This window comes from Athene cunicularia (genome assembly GCF_003259725.1).
Source record: "Athene cunicularia isolate RWA chromosome 10 unlocalized genomic scaffold, athCun1 chr10_part1, whole genome shotgun sequence".
Lineage (NCBI taxonomy): Eukaryota > Metazoa > Chordata > Aves > Strigiformes > Strigidae > Athene > Athene cunicularia.
The window spans coordinates 15,871,978-15,896,415 of NW_020799112.1; the positions used below are offsets into that span (position 1 = coordinate 15,871,978).

Consider the following 24,438-nt stretch of genomic DNA (forward strand, 5'->3'; position numbering starts at 1 on the left):
CTCATCCCATCCTCAGACCGCTGCGGGCCAGTGCCAGCAATGGGCACAAGTGGGTGCTTTGCTGGCCCTGCCTGTGCCACAGCAATGCCCCATCTGCCCCAAGGGGATGTTTTGGGGAGTTGCTAGGGAGAGGATGGCATCAAACAAAGGGCTATAGGGGAGAGCAGAGGATGAACTCATCCCTGGTGGTTGCTGTGGTTTGAGTTTCCTATCTTGGGGGGATGTCATCAGCTGGTAGGGCGTGAAGGCACAGCAGGAAAAAGTCTCTCTGGGTCCCAGCTCTTCCTTCGGTCTGGATGAGCTGGGTGAGGTGTGCTGCAAGAGGAGGGAGAGCAACCGCCTTCACGCGCAATCTGGAGTTGTTTAAAAAGCCTGTTTGTTCCAAGAGGTTTACAGGCTGCCTTTGCCCAATAATTTTTTAGCATCTCGCATCACCCTAATGACTTGTCACAATAACGAGAGACCGTTCTCACACGCCGTGGTCCCTGGCCCAGCCAGGGGCAGGCATGGCTGGCAGGAGATGGCGGGATGCACAAGTCTGTGGGGAAGACGATGTCTTGGAGTCATGCATTCCCACCCCTCAGCCCCAGCATTTGAGATCATTTCCCCACGCACCTGCTGTTTCCCATTTCCTCATCACAGCTCCCCAAAGCAATCACCCAAACACCTCGCAAAAGGCCCCTCTCGCCCGGGTCGCGTTGCTGGCAGGACCCTTTGCCAGCTGCAGGGATGGGAGCAGCATTTCTGCACCGTGCTGCTGATCTGGAACCACAAATGGCCTCTCCCTGGGACAGAGGGACATCCCCAGCCCTGAGCCACTAATGACAGCTAAGGAGAGCCAGGGGTGAGGCAGGAGAGCAGAACCAAGCCGGTCCAGCAGCGCATCGTCCTCCGTGCAAACCACCCATGGGGCTGCTGTCACCCCACAGCGCTGCTGCTCCTAAAACTCAGGCCCCCCACCAGCTCCTACCCTTCCCAAGGAGCAGCCACTGCCCACACCGCTGCCTGCACCAGCAAAGCAGGCAGGGCAACTCCCACCTTGCCATCTCTCCCACCCTTCTCAGGATGCTGTGAAAGCCCAGGAAGGATTTCATCGCTGTAATTTTCTCCCTGTCCCCACTGTTGGCTCATTATCTGGCATGCCCCCACCAGCCTGGGCTGTCATTTCCTCACCGTGAACAACATCTAACAGCTCTTTTTCCCCTCTTCATTCACACAAACAAGCAAACAAACCATTCCAGGCTTTGCAACCAGAGGAAAATTAGCAGCAGGTGAAAGCAGATCTTAATGAGACCAAACTGTTTCTAACGTAGCCCGGAAACAGCGTTTGATTCCCCTCCCTTTTGCTGTTCTGTGGTTTGAGTGGGTAAAAAGCAAATCAGCGTGAGGAATACATAAGCTTTTCCTGAGCAAAGTAGAGGTCCAATGGAGCTTGTCCTGGGCATCTGTGTGCCCACTTGCTCCCTGCGTGCACCCCTCATGATCCGTCTTCAGCTTGTCCTCCATGGGCCGCATCCAGCCCTTATTCATGTGCAACACTCCACAAAGTGGGAACTTTTCAGGCTGAACAGATAAAGAAAACCAAAAAAAATCTCATTCCAGTTCAATACAAAATGTTTTGTTTTGTTGTTGCGTTACTGAACTTGGTTTTCTTTAAAGCTTTTAAAAAACAAGGAAGACGCAAACCGCAAACCCCCAACATTTAGGAACAAAAAGTCTCAAGTTTGGAGAGGCTAACAAACCGCCTGGATGTGGTCACAAGCTCCCCAAGAAATGCTGCATCTTTGAGCCAAACCAGGGTGTTTGACTTGAATTCATTAGTACCTTTTGTTCCACATGCCACTATTTTCTCTGCATTTGTTTACATGAAGAAAGTCCCCCCCTTCCCATTCCCCAGCTCTCTTCACATATTAGAGGAACATTATGGGATATTTATAGCTCAGCTGAGCTTGCTAAATGCCTTCTTCTAGGAAAATAGTTCATCAAACTGTCTATTTTGACTCTTTGTTTAATCTCTCTTGCCCATCTGTTCCCACTGCCGTTGCTGGAAGCCTGGCACCACCTGAGTGTGAACAGGCATGGGCGTACGGCTCAGTTCAGGGGCGTCACCTGAGTTTGCAGAATCAACGAGGTTGGAAAGGACCTTGAAGATCATCTAGTCCAACCGTTAACCTAGCACTAAGAGTTCCCAACTACACCAGATCCCTCAGCGTTCCTTTAGCAAGGAGCAGCACGTGTGAACCCCAGCCCTGTCACTGGCTTGCTGGACATCCCTTCAGTGTCAACTGCACAGCAGAACACCCTCAGTGTCACACAACAGCAAAATGCCCTCGGTGCCACTGCATGCCTGCAGCCAGGCTGGGCACAGCAGGGAGCTAAACCAGCCCCCAGCCAAGCTGGGAATGGCTGAGCTGAACACCCCACCGATGGGGCAGCAAGGGCTTTGAGCGTCCGTGGGGCAGCTCAGATGGGAATAAAGGGACTTGCAGGGATTTGCCTTGCTCCGAGGGAAATTCCAGTCACCTGGAGCAGTTCTGGCTGGAGAACAGATGATGCACTATCTCTGCAGGAAAGGAGAGCAACTTTTTAGCTGGCTGCACCCATTTATTGCATGCTGGGCAATGCAGAAATAGATCCAGGGCGTGTAGAGCAATGTGCCGCCTGCCACTCTGGCCAGGAAGGAACATCCCTCGGCGCAGGGGGCTTTGCTGCACTGCTCCGCTTTCACTGGAAGTCTGGCAAACTTGACAAACTTTGAAGAAAAATCCTTTTCCCCGCAGGCTGCTGGAGCCAGCTGTAACGTTTATGCAGGGAGGGGACAACTCCAAGAATCCTGCAGCAACAGAGGAGGAACAGCCTGATGCAAGAAGCCTCCACTTTTTTTCCACCAGAGATTATTCAAATAATTTCAGAAAGGTGACAGGAGGGCCAGCTTCCTCCCTGTCCCCTTGATATCCCCACGGTAGCTCTGGTCACATCTGTACCAGCACATCTGGCTGATGCCCCTCAAAGAAAAAGCTTTGTGCTCACTACCTGAGGACACAGCTCTGAGGCATCCCGCTAATCCCCCTGCATCCCCACCTACGACCGTGCGGCCAAAAGCTCCTCTGCTCCTCTTTCTCTTAATATATAGGAGGGAAACATCTGAGATCACTGCAGTTTTATTGTCAGATTTGGCAGCCTTTTCATATTTGCTTGGATTGAGATATAAATTGAATTTGATTTTCTCCCGCTGACTCAGTTATTTGTTATAGGAATAAGCATGTGGTAATGGATTAGACAGGGGAAAGAGACTTCTCTTGCAGGCATGTGCATGAGCTGGGATTTACCATGCCCTGTCCCATGTTTTCCTGGTGTGGCTTTGCACCTCCAATGACTTTGCAAGCTGAAGCAGTGAGGGAGACGGTGTTTGGGTTTTGGTGTTTTGTGGGGGTTTTTTTTGTGTTTTTTTTTTTTTGGCAGACTTGTCCTTCTTTTCCCAAATTCTGAAATGTTTTAATGCGGAGAAAATTTAACCAACAGTGAAATCATTTTCTAAATCTGCTCCCCACCCATACCCTTCCCCCTCGCTCGGTCCCCATCAGTCACTTTGCTGGAAACAGTGCAAAGCATTTCTGGGGCTCTTCAGCTGTGCCTGCAGCAATCTCCCTGCCCGAGGAGCTGTCAAGCTCCTTTTCCCTTCCAGCTTCCATTTGTGCAGACCATGATGCTCTCCGCATCCCAGCTGCATCCTTCCCGCCTCCCTGCTCGCAGTGGGGCCACACTGCACCACCACCATTGGCTGGGCAGAAGGGCAGCACATGCAGCATTAACCCCTGAATCTGCCCACCAGCTCTGGAATTTCTACACTCCCCATCCCAGCACTGCTGCTTCATCCAGGGTCTGGCACCCCTGGGTTTCCTCCAGTGCCCCCAGACTGCCTGAATGCACACAGAGCCCCTCAAATCTCCAGGCATGACGCAGGCAGCACAGCCCAGCTCTGAGTCCCCCTTTATGACACCTGTGGGGAATTTCCATGGAAAACCCATAAAATCCTCCTGTCCCCGGCACTTGACAGGGGCTGCGGGTCCTCGCAGCATCCCTGAAGCCACAGCACACTCTGCAGGCACTCGCACTACAGCACCGACCCCAAACTCCCACAAGTGGCACAGCCCCAAGCCCTGGCCACCCCCTGTGCCCCCGGGGTTGGGGCACTGGGCTGCAGAGGGGCCCCTGCCCACAGCCCTGCCCTGCCCAGTGGGTGCTGGGGCCACGCAGAGGCCATGTCCACACACACCAGCAGGCAACCAAAGGCATCGAATGGAGCCCATCACATCATCATCCTGCCCGTCCCCACAGCTCTACCTCCCTGCTGCACCCCCCGTTTGCAAACCACGAGGTGCTCCCTGCCTGTGGCCCCCCCCCAGTGGGGTTTGGCAGCTGAGGGCAGCTGCCACAGGGCTTTGCCCCTTCCAATGCTCACCCCAGCTGCAGGGCTCCAGCACGGCACAGCGATAGTTCTCCTAATTGTATCAGCACAAACATGGTTTATAGCACTGCTGGTGCTCTGTGGCAGCTTTTCTAAATCACCCTGTGCAGTAGTCTCCAACCCTCCTCAGAGGACTTAGCCCTTCTCCTGAGGTTAGAGGTGCTGGGAGATCACCCTCACCAGCAAACAGCATTAAAGGAAAGTTTGAAAAGGGCTGTCTGGCAGGGATGGGACAGGCTGGAGGCGCTGAGAGCAGCCTCCAGCAAGAAAATCCTCACACCATCCAGAGAGCAGGTCAGCCCCTCCACACCCCTGGAGGGCATCCTCCAAGGGATCACCCAGGCAAAAAAAGAAAAAACAAACACAAAACCAAAATACCTAAAGGAAAATAAAGTAAGAACCACACAGTTCTTTGAAGAGCAGAGCAGATGCAGCCCACACCCTCTTCCAACACACCTGCAGCTGCTTTTCCCCTCCAAGCTCTTTATACCCTACTCAGTTCTCCCAGAACATGCCCAGTACCCATCTCCAGCCCCTTAAGGCAAACACCTCATTTAATGAGCCCACATTAAGCTGGATATGAAGCAGCTGTGGCTCCTGACCCCACCACCAGGCTCAAAAAGTCCTCACATCAGTGGTTTCACCTATAGAAATTATCTGGCCCCAGCTCCTGGTCATCTCCCTGTCCCAGTGCCACAAGCCCCAGTGCAGGGAAAGAGGCCAGAGCTTGCCAGAAAGTGGCAGCATTTCTGAGCAGAGCTCTTGCAAAATCCCCATCCTTTCCCGCACGATGCGCAGCAGAAGCAGCTACAGCTTTCCCACCTCGGAGCAAAGGAGCCGTGAGGCAGACGGAGTCTCTCAGCAATGAAGCTCTGTGGTGCAGGCTGCCAGGAACCTAAAGAGCATCCAGCAAGCCTCAATAATGTGAATCCGTTGCCGAAGCCTTGTGTGGTGGCGAATCCCTTGGCTGCGGTTCCCATCAGGGAGGCTGATGGCCAGGACTGCCACTGTGGGGAGTCCCAGGGCTGGACTGGTCCCATTGATGCTGCTGTGGGGTGACTCCTGACCTCTGAGGCAGCTCCCTCTCCCTAGAAAATGTGTGGGTGGTCCCTGGAGACAGTATGAGGATGGTGGCAGCCCTGGGGAGCTGGGTGTTGGGGAAATCTGGCTCCAGCAAGTCCACACACTGCCAAGGGGGACACAGGGGATGGCAGCTTGCTGCCTGCAGGCTCTGAGCCTTCAGTGATTGTCAGGGGCAGTGGGGGTCCCCTGGGCTGCTGCATCCTCCCTGCTGGAGTTGCACACTGTGCCAGGAGGGGAGCTCAGCAGCCCTCCCCAGGGGTACCCTTGTGTTTTCCCCCATCACAGCCTGCATCACCCAGAGACTGGCAGCTTCAGGCCACAGCACCCCAAATCAGTCCCAGGCATGGAAAACTAAACAGCTAAAGCAGCATCTTGCAGCCCCGTAGGGATTTTGTTGCTAAAGGTGCTGCGTTGCAGCAGGGCCTCTCAGCTGGTCCTGTCCACCACTCGTGTCTCAGCTGAGCTGAGCCTCCCTTCGAGCACATGTGCCTCTCACAGGTATTTAAAAATAGAGAAGAGGTTGTTATTATTTCTCTTTCCTGCCTGGTTGGAGAAATAGCTTAATTAGTTAATAAGGGGTTTAATTAGTTGTGTAGCTGTGTGAAGAACTTTCAGAGGGCGAGCTGAGTCAATAAGTCAAAGCAATGAGCCTCAGAGGTAGGCTGGGGAGGGGAAGGGAAGGTGTCCCCACTGTGACAGGCCATGTCCTGCAGGGAGACCTGCCTCTGGTCTCAGCAAGGATTTCCAGGCTGGGCCTGAGGAGCTTCTCTTGGTGGTGAAATGAATGTGTCCCAGTAGAAAAGTTGGGGCGAATCAACATTTTCTGTTTTGCTGAACAATTTCTGCCCACCTCAGCAGGGCAGCTGGATCTCAAGCAAGATGATTCTAGTCCTTCTCTGCACTGATATGTGGGGCTCCCAGTATCCCCCCAGCACTGGACAAAAGCAGGGAGATGACCAGAAGACAGCTCTTTATTCTCATATGCCCAAACCCATTGGCAATGAAGATGCTGACTCCTGAATACATATTTCAAAGTCTTTATCTCCAAGTGCACTTGGCTTGTACACCTGGGGACGGTGCCTCTACCTCCCACGTCCCTGTCCCAGTGGTAGCAGCAGGACCTGGTCCCCCAACACGCACTCCCTTTGGCCAGCCTGGCCAGCGAGCAACTGGCCAGGGCATGCACTGTCTCAGCAAGCTCCTGTCTGATCCACAACAACCCGGCAATTAGTCTTTATCCACAGCAACATTAAAAAAGCTGTAAAATGGGTCTCTACGCGGAGTCACTGACATGCTGCAGAAGAGGCTTCAGCACTCCTCATCCCCAAGTTTGGGGCAGGGGACAAGGACCTTGCAACGGCAGCCAGGATGCTCACCGGGGGTTATAGCTCTCAGAAATGTCCTTACAACCCTGGTTTCTGCCAGACCTTGTTAAGGGTGAGCTCTTAGATGGAGATGAGCAAGGTGGAGGAGAAAGACAGAGACCTGACCTACCCTTTGGTGCAGCCTATTAAAACACAAAGGGCTGATGGAAAAAGCTGCACACACACATATGGACACGCAGACTGCACTGGCAGATCTTTAACCCCTGCTCCACTCCCCTTCCCCATCAGGCACTGTCATGCAGCCCTGTTGATGGCCCAGCACCACTCAATTTAACACAAGGCTCTATCGAGCCCGCAGTGGCCAGGCTTGGCTTCCCAGATATGCCTCCTTGACCCCGCTGAGCACCAGCTGATTTCCCAGCAAGGGAAAGGGTTGGTGCCTGGCTGCCAACAGAGGCAGAGCCAGGGAAGGCTGCTGGGGTCCACCAAGAGCCACCTCAGGAGATGCCAGATTAGGCAAAGGCTTCTCCCCAGCAAGCCAAGACAAATCCACAGCAAATTTGTCTTTCTTCCCACATGGCAGCTCTCCACGTCCCATTTGGGTGTCATTGTAGGTAATTCCCTGCTTGACGTCTCATCAGAGATGGGGGAGGGAAGCACCGTTTCAAGAAAAGACAAAAGGGCTCTTTCTTCATCAGCATTAACCTCAGGCAGCTCTCGAGAAAAATTCTGGGCAATTAGTGGAGCATAAGAAGATTTATAATTGAAATCTAGTTTGTAGCACTACAGGCGGCTCCCTCGAAAGACATTTCTCAGAGACCAAAAAAAAAAAAAAAAAGGAAAGGGGAGAATAGAGACAGAGGGGGAGAGAGAACTAGTTAAAGAGTTTTAAAATCTCGCCGAAAACTCCATTTAGTTTAACATTGCATGATAGCTTTCATAATTCAGAACAAAGTGCAAAGCTTTTTAATGAGGCCATTAATGACCCTTTAATTTACTCCACCAGGGCTGAATTCATAAAACATTTATGTTCCATTTACACAGGATTTTCCTGAGACTCTTCAGGGCAAGTCACCATCACAGAGCAGGTGGGATGAAACAGAGGGCTCTTCTCTTCTGTTCCCTCTCTTCTTCACCCTGACGCTGAAGCTCCGCATGTGTCTTTTAATTCTGCTAGAGAAGCTGCAGGGACCCAGAGGAAGAAGAGCCATTTTTGACCCTTCTGCATGGTAAACAGATGCAGAGCACTCTCTTGTATTTCTGCTCTAGGAACAATAAAACCCTTTTTAAGATCTAGCTGGGGCATCGACAGCCAGCCGTAAAAAAAACATTAAAAAAAAAAAATCATTACAGCCCAGCTCCAGTTCATTACTCACTTGTGATATCAGATTTGCTCTGGGGTAGTGCTGTTGATCTCAGAGCAGCTGGGGGAGATAAGGCTCACCAGCTCTCCAGGCTGCTTCCCACTGCTTTGGGTGGCAATGGAGGAAGGGACAGGGGGGATGCTCAAAAGCTGCAGGTACATTGCTGGGGAGGCTGGGCTGGACTGGGAGGTGCTGCCAGGCTGAGCAGAGGTCTCTTGGCATCTCAGTATCTCCTGTCCCTGCAGCTGTGGGGAGCTCAGAGAGCTGTCAAGGCAGACATGGGGCAGGACCCTGCAGCGACAATGGGGCTGGTTCATCACCCCCAGTCTCTGTGAAGGCCACACCTGAGCTGCAGGTGAAGGTCCAGTCTGGTTGTCCCTCAGACTAAACTATTTGTTTTTCAACACTTTTTTCCTCTGTTACAGATTGCAAAAAGGGAGACACACCCAGGAATGTGTAATTGCTTGTATTTGTTGAAACATTTCTTTTTTTAGAAAAAAACCCAAACACTACCTAAACACTTCTTCCGAGTCTATTCCAAAGATTTTACTCTCATTTCTTCAGAAAATGTCAGTTTCTAAGCATCTTCACATAAAAAGAGCCATTAATCATCACAACTGGGTTCACAGCATCTTAAGTCTGCTTTTACCAGCCTTCTCATCTGCTTTCTTGGCGTAAGGACTGCTTGTGGCTCGTGGAGGGTTTTTTGTACCAGCAGACACAATATTCATGACAAACCCAGGAGGACAGAGGTGCCAGCCCACAAGAATCAGTCCCCCAAATGCCTGTGCAGAGACAAACAGGGAAGGTGCTCTCAGGCTATCAGCAGAGGAAAAGTTGGAGCCCGTTGGAGAGCATGTCAAGAGTTGATGTTTTTCATATCTGTAAATGACAGTAACAGCCCATGCCTGAAGGTCTGTGGAGCTGGGTCTCCCTGCAGCACGTGTCTGGTAAGGCATGGGGACCCAGGCTCAGAGGGAGCTTTACTTTCCATATCACTTGCCCTCTCTCCCTCAAATTCAGGTTGGGTTGTCGTTCTCATTTCCGTCTTCACCCCTGCTATTGCTGACGCAGATTAGAAACCTGATGGACCATCGAAGTACTGACACCACTTGCGTCTGTATGGTTCATGAATCATTCTCCTTGTTTCACAGCTAAAAGGACTGCTGACGCTGATGCCCTCGGAAAGGACACACCAGCAGGAGCATTGATACATTTGAAACCATGTCAGTGCTCCTCAGCAGCAGGTTATGTGCACATTGGTTTGTTACTGTAGGGTCTCTTGCGTGTATTGGGTTCTACGCACCGGGTTTGTGGTTGTAGGGTCATTTTTTACTTCAGGGGAAGGAACAGGAGAGGAAGATTGCTTGACCTGCCTCGTTCATTCATGCAGAACTGCTTTGCAGCATAGGGTCAAGTTTGTCAGAACACTTACATCATAAAAAGAAATTATGGCCAAAAGAAATTTTAAACATCAATAAGGAAAAAATAACAAAAGCCCCACAGATATACACTCCAATGGAGAGAAAAAAAAAAAAAACAAAAACCAACCAAAAACAAAACCAGGCACCATTTTTCAAATACTCCAAGTGATTTTGGAATCCCACACTTAAAAGTGATCTAAGCCCTAAAAGCACGACGACTCTGACAGGATAAATAAGGAACTGGTCCCAGTTCAAGTCCAAAGTGCCCAGTGTCAGGATGCAAGTGGTGTTGCAGGAAATCAGTAAACAGGAGGGGAGGGAACCTGCACCGAGGAGTCAAAATCGAAGTGGCTGCCCAAGGGACCAGCACACCAGCAGGTTGCCCGTTCTGCCTGCTGTGGAGGGATGCTCTCTCTCCTGTTGTGGAGGTGGGATGCACTAGGTGGATGCATCTAGCCTTTGTGGACCACAGAGGCAGGAAAAGCCAAATTTCCTTGCTGAAATGACTCCCAAAGTAAAACGGAGAAGTAGGAGGCACAAGAGCAGCAGTGCTAAGGGAAGCCCATGGATGGAGCAGGCTGCCCCCAGGGCTGGGATCATTCCTGGGATGCTGTCCTGTACAGTGACTGGAAGGAAAAGGAGCCAAGTCTGAGCAGCACGGGGACCTCCTGCTGTCACGCAGAGCTGCCTGCAGACCCGCATGCTCCGGGGGCTCTCACTCCCTTTGGCTCCGACAGCAAACAACTTTGGGCAGCTCCAGGAACAAGTTGCCTTAGCTCGATTGTTATTTGATTTCCAGAAACATCAGCGCAGGGATCCCATCCAAACTGGACCCCAGATTGTTTACTAAGCACAGGCTGCCATTTAGTTAGAAACACATGGGCTCTTAATATTACATTTGTCTGGGGAAAAAAAATAAAAATGTTTCATTTAAAGGGGAAAATATTTAGTAAAAATCAAAAACTTGCACTCACACACATAGAGGCTCTGACGTTTCATAACAATTCAATTCCCTGCTTTGCCATCCTGGTTTCCTGCTCAGCACATCTCTATTATACTTACAAAGTCCATCTCTAGGGAAGCCTACAGCCAAGGGCTTCGGTTTGCTTACGTTACCCATGTTGACCATTTGGCCCGCTACACGGGGTCAAAACTTGCAGACTGTGAAGTACAGGCAGGTTCTTGAAGACACCTACATTTGCACTTATTTCTTAACATTTCCAGGTAGCATACACACATCCAGCACTCCAAAAGCTGAGACCTCACAACTTACTGCCCTTGAGGGCACGCAGTACTTGAAGCCAACAGATACAACACCTTTATGAGGATATTTTTGTGCTTTAGCTAAAACCAGAAATGCAGTTTCAGCCACACTGAAAGATGCTTGCATCTACGAGTGACCTGAGCTCCTCCGAGCAGTCCAAGACCTCTCTCCACTGCTGTAACTGAGTGCACAGACACCTGAGGATCCTCATACATCCACTTTCCTTCTGCTGCTTTAAAACTCCCAGGAGAGGGCAGGTGAAACATTTAAAGCATCAATTTGGTCGTTTCAACGGGGGCCCAGGAGGCAGGGCCAATGCTCATAAGTTGTCTGTCCTACTGGTGAAAATCAAGGTGGTTTCACAGACAAACCACGAGCTACAAACAGGAGAAAATCAGCAGGCCAGTGGGAAAGCCCTGCTTTCCTTAGTACAGCTGCTAAATCTCATGATCAAGAGTGATACACTGATGTCATGCTAGTAATGGTATAACTCTGTCTCAGGCTAATGGCACAACAGGTTTACAAAAGGAGCAGTATACACAGAAATACGCATTCATGCTTGCTAATCCCTCATAAGCCTGTAATCCTGATTCTTTCTTTTCTAAATAATAAGTGCAGATCTATTAAGACCCTATCACTAGCTGCATGCTAAATTCCCCTCTTCCTGTCTGGAATCTGCTGCGTACCCTACACATTGTGGGGCAGGGGGCAGACATGCCAGCCTTCAGCCCCCTGTAATGATGACTGTGATGGTGCACACTTAATCCTACCCCGGAGTTTCCCACCTGTACCAAGGGGAGTACGTGAAAGCAGCTGCAGCCTCACTACCGCTTCTTTTCTAGAGGATCTTAGGATGCCTTCTAGAGAGCATTTCCGCATCAAAATGAAACGTTTCCTCACAGGCATGCAAGTAAGCAAGCAGATACCCGCCAGTGCTTGAGAGCGCCTCCTCCGGCCAGCCCTGACATAGTTTTTCACCCCCTTCTTTCTGGCTATATCCCAGTGCTGCCAAATCCCCACCTCCACCAGCATCTCCAGCCACAGACAGCTTCTTCCAAGGAGTCTTGGTACCAAACAACATTTCATAACCATTCCCCAGCCACTGTCTACATACAACCTGGAAAAAGCCCTTCCAGGAGTGACAAAGTAATAGTCGCTAATTACACAATTAATTTATTCTTTGGCACTAATAAAAAAAAATGACTTTGTGTTACAAAGGAGGAGAAAAAAATTCTAAGGATTTGTTTAATTAAAACTACAATGTATTGAAAAACCAAGCAATTTTAATGATACAGACAATGCTGTGATTGTATAATTAGTAATTAATTACCTACAGAAATGACACTTTATTTTCTTTAAAGCTATTAATTTTTCTTCTTCTTGTTTGTGGTTTTCTTTTTCTTGCATGCCACTGTCTTCAGGGCAGACAAATAACAGGAGCAAACTGCCGTGTAGTGCATCAGCAACCAACCCAGCTCTGCGTGTGATTCCTTACCCGCAGGCAGAGGTGCCGCATCCTCACCTCTCACATCCCCATCCCCACCGAGGAGCAACCATAGACCTCCCTTCCCAGCCTCCCTCTGCCCATAACCACTGCTCTCCCTTCCGAGAGCCCAGCAAAAGTGGGCAGAGCAGCGCAAATTGTGACTCCAGCCACGAAGAACCGCTGGGACAGAGCTGACAGGCAGAACAGCTACAGCCCAGTCAAGGAACAGACTGTTAAACCCAGTACTATATATATATTATGCTTATAAGTCCTGATGTTAACCAATGTTATATATATATTTTAAGTATTCATGTATTCATAGCTATAAAGGCCTTTTCTCTACTTGAATTAAATTGTATAACCATGACCTATTGTCCCAGAAGGCTTTTTATTCATGTTAAATGGGTACTGAGATTATAGCACTCCTTGGTAGTAGGTGCACAAGCATTCTGGAGGAGACAGGAGAAGATGGATGGTCCTATTGAGGCTCAACAAAGAAACCAAAAACACAAGAACCAAGCAGCTCTGCAGCACAGCTGGCTTCACATCTGAAAAATCAGCTGGGGGATTGGTTTAGTCCTGGGAGAAGGAGGGGATGTCACCTTGTCCCCTCCCGGGGGAGGTGCTAACTGCACAGAGTGGGGACAAGTGCTCAGCACACACCCCTCACACACTCAGGTCCCCAGTTACGGTGGTCCCAGCTTCCCATGGTGGTCCCTGACTGCTCACTGGTCCCGTCTCTTCCCTGACCTGTAAGCCAGGGAGAGTGAGCCAGGTTGGCTTCCACAGTGCTGCTGATGGTGGTGCTTCAGGAGTGCTCCATGCTACATCTCCGAGTGCTCTTCTGCCCTGCCCTGCTCCTTGGGGACAGCGTGCCCGCTTGCCCTTGCCCCTGGAAACAGCACAACTTGTTGCTGGCTCCCTGGTACCCACAGGAGCCTCCAGCCCCATCACAGAGCCCAGATGCACCCTGGCAGCTCCCAATTAACGTTCAAGGGGAAACACAACCTCCTTGGAAAAAGCTCTGCATCAGCATCCTGCAAGGAGCTCCTGCACCCTCGTCCCTCCCTGCCCAGTCAGGAGATCACTGCAAATCACATTACTGAGACTGGCAGGTTCCCTGCTCGGATTTCAACCTTTATCTGAGGCCTGGGGACCCCTCTGGCTGGTGTTTGGAGTCTCATGGTCACACAGGCACAAGCAGTGAGATGTTCCCAGCCTATCTGTTCATTCCCAGTGCACACCAAAAGAGCCCTCAGATCCTCAGAGATGTGTTACCTCCTCGCTCTCCGGGGAAGAAACTGGGACAAGGCTGACCTGGGTGCTGGTGCCAGAACACACGGTGGTGGCCAGGGACGCTGGTGTCCCCTCGCCAGCTTGCATACTCCAGTCGCTTCAGCGCAGTCAGGGTGGAAGCGGCAGTGAGCTGGCTGCTGGCTGCTACACTGGTGCCAGATGGTGGATGAGATTAAAAGAATTTGATTTTCAAATAATCCATAAACCTGGCTGAGCTAATGTCGTTTCATATGCATTATCTTGTAATCCCAGGGACGAGAACATTTCAGAGCAAAGAGCCTTATTCTCCCTCCCTGCAAGGACTCTAACAAGCTATAGATAATCCCCTTTTTGTTGGAAGGTGCTTACAGGGGACCTACAACACCCAGAGCATGGCACAGGGGCTGCAGCTCTGCGCTAGCACCTGGGAAGCAGACAGCCAGGCACCTGGCACCACAGGGGCTGTCTTGCCCTGAGCTTCATAGGGGTGGGAGCAGCACACAGCAGGGCCCAGGGACACCTCAGACTCAGACTCCTGGCCGATAAGGGAGGATAAAGGAGTGATGCTGCCACTCTTTCCTCCTAACAGTGCAAGGGAGCCCATGCAGCATCACTGGGGTAGGGGGGTAAACACATCCCCTCTTCTAGGTAAACCCACTTTTATGCCCACTCTGAGGATAAATCCCCAAAGCCCAACCCAAGTAAATCAAAGGTATGCTGTGCCACCCTCGGGAGAGGACCAGTCCCTCCCTGGTGACTGAGCCACACAGCCAGGGTCTGGTGACCATACTCCCTCTCGCAAGGTGACGGACAGCATGCAGCTGAAACCTGGACACCGCTGGAAACACCTTCACTGCCCTCTCCAAAGCAACCGCTGCACAGCCAGGCCATACAAAATTCATCCTCAGGGACTTCCTGACTTCTCCTTGCCCGTGTCAAACACCTACAATCATTTTTTTGCCCCTATGCCTACCACGTATCCCTTCTGCACCCCATCCCTCCCTAACCCTTTCACAGTGCCCTGGGCTGCCCTCAGCATCCACCCGCCATCCTCAGATCCTACCTGCCTGCTCCCTGCCTCTTTTCTCTGCCCTAGAGACTCCTTTGAGCCTCCAATTACTTGTCAAGCCTCCACGGAGCAAAGACAACTCTCTGACAGTCGCTGGGATCCTTCAAAATGCAAGGCATAAGCTTGGGCACAGTGGTTAAAAGATGGTGATCCTTACTCCAGGCTCCCACGCTGGAGCTTGCAAGAGCTAGAGCAGGAGGTGATTTTAAGGGAAAAGGGAAGGAAAGCTCCATGGATGGGATTTCCCAGTCACTGCCTGCCATCTAGTGCCTAACACCGAGCTGTTTCACAGGCAGCAAGTACCATCCACCTCCATCCTCAAGTGAAGTTAGCTCTTAATTAGTCAGACACGTTTGCACATCAGGATCCCAGCGCTGGGGAGTTTCCCACCGTGTTCCTCACTCTGGGCCAGGGCCTGGGAGAGGATTTTGGAGTCAAATAGTCCAAATCTGGGTGGGGCCTGTCAAAGAAAACAGCCTGAGTGTGAGGGGAGGTGGTGCTGCATGCCTGCCTGGGTTGCGAACATGACGCCCAGCTACAGCAAGCTAACTAAACACAACACATCTTGCCTGGCTGCACACTGTTACCTTCAAGGTCGTGTGGTTGTCAGCAACTCTGATCAAAGTGGTGCACACAGGCATTGCGTAAAGAATGCCACAGACGGGCTAAAAATAGGGAGACAAACGACGCGCGAGGGAAAGGGGTGAAGGGTGAGGCTTGTCAGCTGTGCAGGAGACTGAAAAATCAGGAAACAAACAAAAACAATCAGGAAACACTGATGTTGTGACTCAGATATTCTGGTGCTTGGAGACACTACTGGAGTTTCCCACCCAGTTCAATTCGTGGGCAACCACTGCAGGAGGAACACAGTCCCAACAAGTCACTTGTAGCCTTTGGGTTAGCGCCAACAGCAGGTGAAGTGTTTTACAGGTCTTCATGAAATTTGGGGGGCTGATGCTCTCCCTCCCCTCACTTTAGTAGAGGTAAATCTATGCCCACCCTAAGGGCTGGTCATCTGGCAGCTTCTTGTCCCTCAGAAAGGGCTCTGACACCCACCTACCCACAAAATCAGGAGAGAGCAGGCAAGACAGCCACAGCTCACCACAGTCCTGCTTCCAGGGTGAGAGAACTACAGGATATGAAATCCAGGAGGGTCTGGGACAGGCAACACCCATCCTGCTCACTGCCTCCAGCCCCGGCTAGATCAGGAGCCTCTAGCATGCTATGGGATGGGCATCCTCTGCTGTGCCACATCCCCTACTTCGGCGCAGGGGGCAAGACTGGCTGTTGAGCTGTGAGCACTGGTGGAGTAGGAGTGGAAAAGTGTGTCCCATGGGTGCCTCCTCCAGCAGTCACCAATCCCGCAACCATGAAATGGGGAACTCCCTGCCCCTCCACACGGGGCACTGGTGGGATCAGACACCCCAAATGCCCAGACTCCCTCCTTCCCAAGCCCCTTATCACTTGGCTGCTCACTCCCCATCACCCTCCGCTGCCTTCCCCAACCTCATCCAACATTTGAAGCCCGTGTCATTTGCTAGTAACATGACTTGGGAAACAATTGCTGTTTTGCAGAGGGGTGCGTTGGGTCTGACACAAATGGGCTGCACTTGTCATTTGGAAAAAGCGAGCAGGGCAGGGCAGGGGCTTACAAACATGCAGAACCAGATTTACTGATTAGCCCATAGCTCTGATTTCCTCCATCGCTTCCAGAAAAGCAATAGGCAACATTAACAAAAGGATTACTCAGAATTCAAAAGCAAATGGGATTTGTGACCCATTATATTAACTGGGGACTGGGGAAAGCTCTACAGAGAGAGAACACTGCCGGCAGGTCACCAAACCAATTATTAAGAGCTCACAGATCACGAAGCTATATATGTACACACATCAAGATAAATTTCTATTTGCCTGCAGAAGCAGGACGCTGGCTGAGACACCCTCCCAACCCAATGTGCTTTTTCTATGTGCCCATTAAACTTGGATTATATCTAGTTACTTTCCCCAATAATTCACTTCCCCCACGGGTTTAATGCTGTGGAATAACATTTGGGAGGGTAAAACCTGAAAGGAGAAATGTAATGGGCATCATTACTTTGATAGATGAGAGAGAGCAGAAAGCAGGCAGGCAGCACGTGGTGGGAGCAGGCCAGCAGCACACACACTCACCCTTGACATTGCTCACCGTCCTCCCGGCAGCAGCGCTGGCCCGTGCCTCGTGCCGCAGCGTCCCTAGCCTCCCTCTGCCCAGATACTCGAGATGAAGAGCAAACCTTGAACACAAGACAATCTGCCTCTGACATCAACTCTCACCTCAATCTCCAGCAGAGAGCTGCTTAACCAGCAAACTGTTAGCTGTAAAATCTTTTCCTAAAGTTTTCCGCAGTTAGTTATGAGATTCGATGTTCACAGTAGTCATGTAAAGGGCCAGCTCCTTCTAGCACACTGTCCTGCTTCTGCAGTAGGCTGTGATGGTCAGTCCTAAAGCTTTGCACAGGCTGCATAAAGGCTTTACTGCCTTGACTAGGTTTTGAAGAATCTTCATTGTAATGTTGCTGAATAACAGTTCGTATTTCAATTGAGAAATGCTCCCGTGTCTCCAAGTATTGCCTATGAAGTGCTGCCAAAGGACTTTATACCGCTCCAAGATCTGTTAGGGAAGAGCAGCCTTGACAGCAAAGCTGTAGGTAGAACTGTCTGAAGGGGTGTCAGCATTTTGTACTCACCTCAAATTCCTGGCTTTACTTTCTAGGGCTTGGTGTTAAAGGTTGGGTATTATCAGCAAAGCTTCAGGAGCAATTTTACCCTAGTCCAAGTTTCCCAGTAGCCCCCCTTCTTTTATATCTGTTCTTACCTTTGCAGAGATTCACTCAAGTGTTGTCTTCTGCCTGCCCCATTCTGTGTCCTTCCAATGTGCTGGTTAAGTCAAAACACAGTGGTGATTTCACAAGGAAAAAAGTGTCCTCAAAACAAAAGGACGAGACCTAATCCACTCATACCACTGGTGACCTCAACAGGATTTTCCAAGCCATTTTATCCCAGGTCTCTGGGCTGCTGCGAGCAGAACACCCCACACTGCATCCCCCTTGTGAGCAGCTGAGCACAGCAGGAATGGGCAGAGCTTGCAGAAACCCCAGGTACTGCCAGAAAAATTCCACCCAAAGAGACAGATCCCTTCCAACACAATCACAGGAGCTTGAACAGAACAAAAAGCGACTGATGCTGCTGGAGATGCCTTACCCTCCAGGACAGGCAGCGAGCCCACAGCCTGCCCCAGTGGGGACAACCTAACTCCCACCCTCACTGAGCCAGCCCAGCCCTTGCCTCGGCAGGGAGGGATGCAGCAGGGTGCTCCCTGCGCCCAAGCAGCTCTCCCTGCTCTAATGAGCTCACGGTTGTGTTTGGGAGCAATAGCATCTCTCCTCCTACAGGTTTTCAGAGAGCAGGAAGCGGTGTAGCCCCTGGCTCCACTGGCCTCTGCTGGCTCTGCATATATTTATCTTTCAAATGTTGAAGCCTTTGGTTGCTTGGAGCCACCCAGGAGGAGCAACATACAGCAGCTTCCTATTATGCGAGAAAGCGTGCGGTTCTGAACAGTTCATGGTGTATCACAAAACATGTGAGCAGAGCTCGGCTTAGAGAGCACCGATCCCCAAAACTCCCACAGACAGGGAGGACTATCAGCTACGGAAGGTATTTTGTTGGGGAAGTAGAGGAAAGCTGTATCCGTGAAGCTGAAAAGTGGTTTTATTAGGGCTTGTTATCTCTCCTTCGCTGGAGGGGAGTGCTAGCATCAATTCGTCACAAAGAAAACCTTCATCTCTCTCTTCTAACACGGTGGCTTAAGCAACAGCTTAGATGCTGGTGTTTTAGGCTTCAGCTGATGCTTCCATTTGTTTCTGCTCCTAGAGGCTGTTAGCAACAGCTGCTGGACTGCATCACACCAGAGAAAGGTCATCTTGATATGCCTCCTTCCACCCTGGAGTGGGGAAAGATCTGTCTTTTGTGTATCAACCTCATGAATGGAAGCGTCCTGTGCTGAAAATGGCTTTGAGGAGCAGTCTCTGCAGTCTGACTGCTCTCCAGCTTCTTCCCCAACATGTGCAGTCAGGGGAAGATAATGCTCAGACACTGGCCCCAGCAGCCACAGCACTGATCTTATGTTGGACTTCTTAGTTGAGCCCCACATTGCTGCTCTCAAAGCGAGGAGTCCCAGGTCCTTTCCAAAACATCTCTCCGGTGCACACTTCACAGGAGAGCTCTTTACTTCATCTGACTGCCTTGCACTCAAGAGCCACAGCAAACTCAGTGACTTCCCAGGTACTTGCTGCAGCTCCAGGTTCTAGTAGAGAAATCTTGTGTGAGGCCTTTGCCAAGGTAAGAGAATCCCTCAACACCCAGGCAAAGCTGCATGCAGTTCTCCGACACATTTGCAAGGGGAGTTTTGTGCTTCATAGAATCACAGAATGGTTTGGGTTGGAAAGGACCTTAAAGATCTCCTAGTTCTAGCCCCCTGCCATGGGCAGGGACACCTTCCACTAGCCCAGGTTGCCCAAAGCCCCGTCCAACCTGACCTTGAACCCTGCCAGGGAGGGGGCAGCCACAGCTTCTCTAGGCAACCTGTGCCAGTGTCTCACAATAAAGAATTTCTTCCTTCTATCTGATCTAAATCTACCCTCTCTCAGTTTAAAACTGTCATATGCCTATATTCCCTGATAGAGTCCCTCCCCATCTTTCCTGTAGACCCCTTTAAGTACTAGGAGGCTGCTATAAGGTCTCGCTGGAGCCTTCTCTTCTCCAGGCTGAACACCCCCAACTCTCTCAGCCTGTCCTCACAGGGGAGGTGCTTCACACAAGCGAAATGCTCCCCTTGCTCTTTCTGCTGGAGCACAGGATGCACACTGCAGCAGCTCTCTCCCAATCACAAGTCAACAGGTTTCTTCTGTTCTGAGAGAGAAAAGCTCCCTCAGAAAAGGTTTTAAGGCTTTGTGCTATCTTTTTAGTAGTTACCGGCAAAATACATCCAATCAGCCTGCCTGATCAGACTTCTGCAATGAGTATGGGTATAGCTTTGCACTGAGTGGAAAGACAGCCTGCAGCCACCAAGTTCTCAAAGGAAAATAACAGCCTCAGTGATCTACAGTGGGACCTCTGGGACTAGAGAGGAAATTCTCGAGAAGATACAAACAATGCTCTCCACTAGGAAACCTGCATATCCTTCTGCCTTCCCTCTCACTGAGGCCAGAGAGGAGGGAACAGGCCACACAGAAGAACTAAGCAAAAGCACAAAAGTTGCATGATCTGGGATTGTTTGCAGTAACTGGCTGTTTTAAATAAAATTAACTGCAGGAAAAATCAAAAAAGGCCCTGTTCCTATGCAGGCTGCAAGCAGGAATTTGTGGTTTAGGTGATGAGAAAACCCTTTCAGCTTCCAGAAAAAAACAAAGCTTCTCACACACCTGCTACCTGTAAGTCCAAAGGCCTGAGCCCAAGGACAAAAAATTTTTTTAAAAACTACAGTAGCTGCTGATTCTGACCTTTCCACTGCTGAAGGGAGCTACACCTCTCCTGGCACAGACAACACCCAAAGACTTGTGGCTTGAGTAAGCCAGAGTAAGAACTCCTGGCTTTGAAGATCAGCAGTCTTTCAGTACAGCCTTTTCTCTTTTTTGTGCTCCTGGTTTTGAGAACAAATAAGCACTGATTAAACACCATTTTACATACACTGAAAGTTTTATTCCATCAACACAAAACTTGCCTTTTGCATGGGAAGCAGGGCAGAGACCTTGGCAAATGGCACACCCTAAGCCTTTGCTCACAAAGCTCTGCTCAGGGGCTGTGTGCTATGGAACCAGCAACAGCCTGAAACAGTGGCAGAGAAAAGCCTAATCCTGAGCTGACTGCACCCATGGCCCCCCAGGCTGGTGTAGCACAGCTTGAGGGACTCACCTCTCCCATCTGCAGGAGCTTTCAGTCCTGGAGAACACAAAAGTCTCCCTTTCAGCAGTGCTGATGTCAGACAGCAGCCAAAAAATCTGCCATTGTTCAGGCACGTATTCAGCTCTGCATTTATCTCCTCTTTGCAAGTGCTCTCTGCTGCAGACCCAGCCTCCTTACCAGGCCTGCCAGAGTGCTTCAAGAGATCAAGTTTTGTTTCGTTGGTAATTTATAGCAAGCCTGCAGCTCCCAAACTGCCCAGCATTAGGAAATAGAAGGCTGTTGTGCTACCCCCCTACCCAATGGCTTATGGAGTGATTAAGGATAGCTTTAATTTGAGGCCTGCAGCTCAACAGCTCCCAAAGGATTGATAAAATACATACAGCAATCTCCAGTTCCACCTCTGGAGGCCAAACTCTCTCCCAGTGATTAACAACAGCTATTTCCTTCCTCTCTCCCTGCCACTGAAAGCGGCTGATAATCTGCAAGGTCCAGACAGCACTGAGCTCACACTTACTAAACAGCAACATTTACAACCAGAAAAATCCCTCCTAGAACCAGCCCCAGAGAGGTGAGACAGCACCATATAAGCTCAGGATAGATCTAATAAATTGGGTTAATAGGGTCAAGCTACCTGAAGCAGACATGGTTGGGTTAGCAGTGCCAGCCTAATGCACCAGGAATGGGAGCTGAGAACTCCCCAGAGCCACCTTTGAAGCCGCTCCCAGGAGGCACCGACACCAGTGCAGCCTTCCCCCGCCAACAAAAATCAGCCTAATAGCTCTGACAGAGAGCGGCTGCTCAAGTGTTATCCTCCTTCAGTGTCTCCTTGCTATAGCTTGAGGCTCAAGAGGAGGGCAGTGTGGGTGGGGAAACAGCACTCATCTAAAGAAAGAGCTGTTGCCTGTTCCTCACTCACCCGTGTCCTCCATGGCCACCATGAATCACTGACTCTAGGCCAGAGGCAGCTCCAAGGCAGATTAAACGTTAATAAACTGTGAACATCCCATATTCCATCTCCCCAGAAACCCACCCTGCCCATCTGTGTGTCCAGGAGGGTCTGCTCCCACCTGGACACAGGGATTACTCTCCTGTGCTGCTCTTATTAAAAAGCAGGTACCAGAAACAAGCATTAGCCATTGCATCGAAGAAACCATTTGAACTTGAGACTATGCCAGGAGTCTAGTGAGGAAAGTGAGCCTCTGGGGTACCACACCCCCAGGGAATCGCACACTTGGGAGAGGAAAAGATCACAACATGCTTCCAAAAGAGGTGGAGGAGGAGAATTCAATGAGAGCAAAGAACTCCCTCAGGAGAGCTTCACTTCCGAGTGTAAGTTTTAATATTTATTCAGTACAGGCCTGATGAAGAGAACTGGGATATAAGGCAAAGGCAAATTATCCTCCAGAGCCCAAGTTAATATCTCATATGCACAGACCATGCAAAGCAGCAGCTGTGCTCCTCCCTGGAGTCGTGTCCCACATTTTCTCCATCTGCTGGAGCACAGCCTATCGCTTACAAGTCCAGAAGGAATCGATTGACTTTCTTCAGGTATTCCGACTTCAAGTAATCTCCCAGCTCATCCTTTGTGACCCACAAGTAATCTTCCTTCAGCTCTGCCTGGGACAAATCACTGCTTTGGAGGAAGGCTTTGAAGAAGAATACTTTGGCTCCCACGTTATCCTCAGTCCTGATGGCCCTGGGGAATTTATACTTGTAAATCCCATACGGTGCATTCCCCAGGATTTTGGCTTGAATGCGATCTCCTGCAAAACCCGAGCAATGCAAGAGAAAGAAAACAAGACATAAGAACACAGAGCAACAGTAACTGCTCTCCTGTAGTAACAAAAAGGCAGCATAAGCCACTGCTTGTCAGCGAGAGATGCCAATTCACTGTCTGCCAGCCCCATCAGCCCTTCAAGCTGCAGTCGCTCTGCAATTGTGTTACAGAGCTGATTACCCAGAAACACAGCTCTGGCCAGAAAGCCCACCCCAGTGAGCTCCACCCCTCTGCCATGAAATGCCTTTTCCTAGCAGATGGGAGGTGATTTTACTACAGGAGATGGCAAACAGTCCTCTGATAAGACACAGCAAGAAAACCACTGGAACAAAAAGAAGGGAGGGCCAGGCAAACTACACACCCAAAAACGTAGCCATGGCTCGCTCAGCTGTGCTGCGCAGCGTCTCTCCAGGCTGCCATTCCACTTGAGGCAGGAGCCACAGCTCCTGGTTACCAATTTTCTGTTTCACCAGAAGCATCAGGTTACTGTCCAGCCTCCTGTTCAACGACGTTCGATTGTTGTTTTTATCAGCATCTGCCAAAAACCAACACATGCTGGAAACAGTCTCTTGGCAGCACTGCTCTGATCCCCTTGTTTCATCAAACCTCTGTGTCTCACACCCTTCCGGCAATAATACACAAACATGGATACACAGAACAAGACAAAAACCTAGACAGAAATGCTCTCAGTACCTCTGGAAGCCAATGCAGGATTTGGCTGGAACCCACTCCTAGACTATAATGTTTCTTTTCCAGAAGGAATTTATAGCAAACAGCCTGGATCTCTACCTTCACAAAAAAAACAAGAGCACTAGGTAGAGCTTGGGAAGCAAATGACCAAACATTTCTCTTGTCTGGAAGCAACATCCATTTTCACTATTTTGCTCTGTTAAGGTTAAACATACACATCTCTGCAGCATGGGAACACGGAGTCCTTTATCAGCCAGTTAATTGCTCATGTGCTAACAGTGCTGACACAGAGTCAAGACTCACTCTAAACCAAAAAAAGGCTCAGCAAATGCCTTCCCTCTACTGAACTGCACTCAGCTGTGTTTGGCAAACAATCCAGGTGTTCTCACCCACCACAGACTTCAGCCTGTACCTGTTATCCGCGGAGCAGCTTCGAATCGCAGTAACTTCTGCTCCCACTTCTCCTCCAGGTCTTGAGCCATGATGACTGTTTGGCTAGGTGCTCCATCATCATCAAATGTACTTTCCCTCCTCTTCCTGAGCTGCTCCTCCTCCTCCATCTTGCGGATTTCATGATCCGAATATTGGCTCTTCTCCAGCTCTATCTTGAAGGGCAATGCAGAGAATTCTTAAGCCATCAGCACTATGGTCCAGACTTGACAAGCAGAATTAAATTATTTCGACCTTAGCAAATGCAAGACTATGCAAATTTCCCTGGGATCAAGCAGTACTTACAGGGACACCAACCCGAGCACTACCAAGACCCACGACACCTGGTGCACGCAGCAAATCGCACACAGACACTCCAGATCACCCAAGGTGCCCCCAGACAGGCTACGCAGGGTCATCAGTTCCTCCCCACCCCTTGGTCTGTCACCCCCCGGGGCTAGCAGCGGCGATCAGCCCCCAGTATCGGGAGGGGCTAGCAGCCGCGGCCAGCCCCGCAGGGTGTCTCTCCCCTTTTGGCCTAAGGCCGCCATTTTCCTATCAGCAGGCCCCCAGCACCCCCCCTCTACCTGCCCCATGAGGGCCGCCATCTCTTCCTCCTCCTTCTCCAGAGGCTGCGTGATGCGGGGCAGCCGCAGCAGACACATCGCCCCGAAGAGCCGCCACGGCCGAGGCGCGGCAACGGTACAAAGCCGCCGACCCCAACCTGCCGCTCGCTGCGTGGGCGCCGCCATTACGCTGCCGCTCAGCCCACAATGCACCGCTGTGCGCGCCGCCATCTTTCCGCCCCGCTCCCGTCGTGCCTCGCGGTGACCGCTCCGGGCGC

General features: G+C 50.6%; 1 protein-coding gene and 1 long non-coding RNA gene across 2 annotated transcripts; both read right to left on the reverse strand.

The window, feature by feature from the left end:
* Positions 1 to 11,420: 11,420 nt before the first annotated feature.
* Positions 11,421 to 19,144, reverse strand: LOC113484190. The gene is made up of 3 exons (XR_003399173.1): positions 17,613 to 19,144; positions 15,346 to 17,031; positions 11,421 to 13,859 (listed from the first exon to the last, which is right to left on the reverse strand). It is a non-coding gene; the product is annotated as an uncharacterized LOC113484190 (long non-coding RNA).
* A 2,875-nt stretch (positions 19,145 to 22,019) lies between these two features.
* MRPL46 (mitochondrial ribosomal protein L46) lies at positions 22,020 to 24,424 on the reverse strand (the record flags this gene model as incomplete). The annotated part of the gene is made up of 4 exons (XM_026856072.1): positions 22,020 to 22,461; positions 22,837 to 23,010; positions 23,578 to 23,770; positions 24,182 to 24,424. Coding segments are annotated over 4 exons (861 nt in total), but the record flags the coding sequence as incomplete, so codon positions are not given.
* Between the last annotated feature and the right edge of the window lie 14 nt (positions 24,425 to 24,438).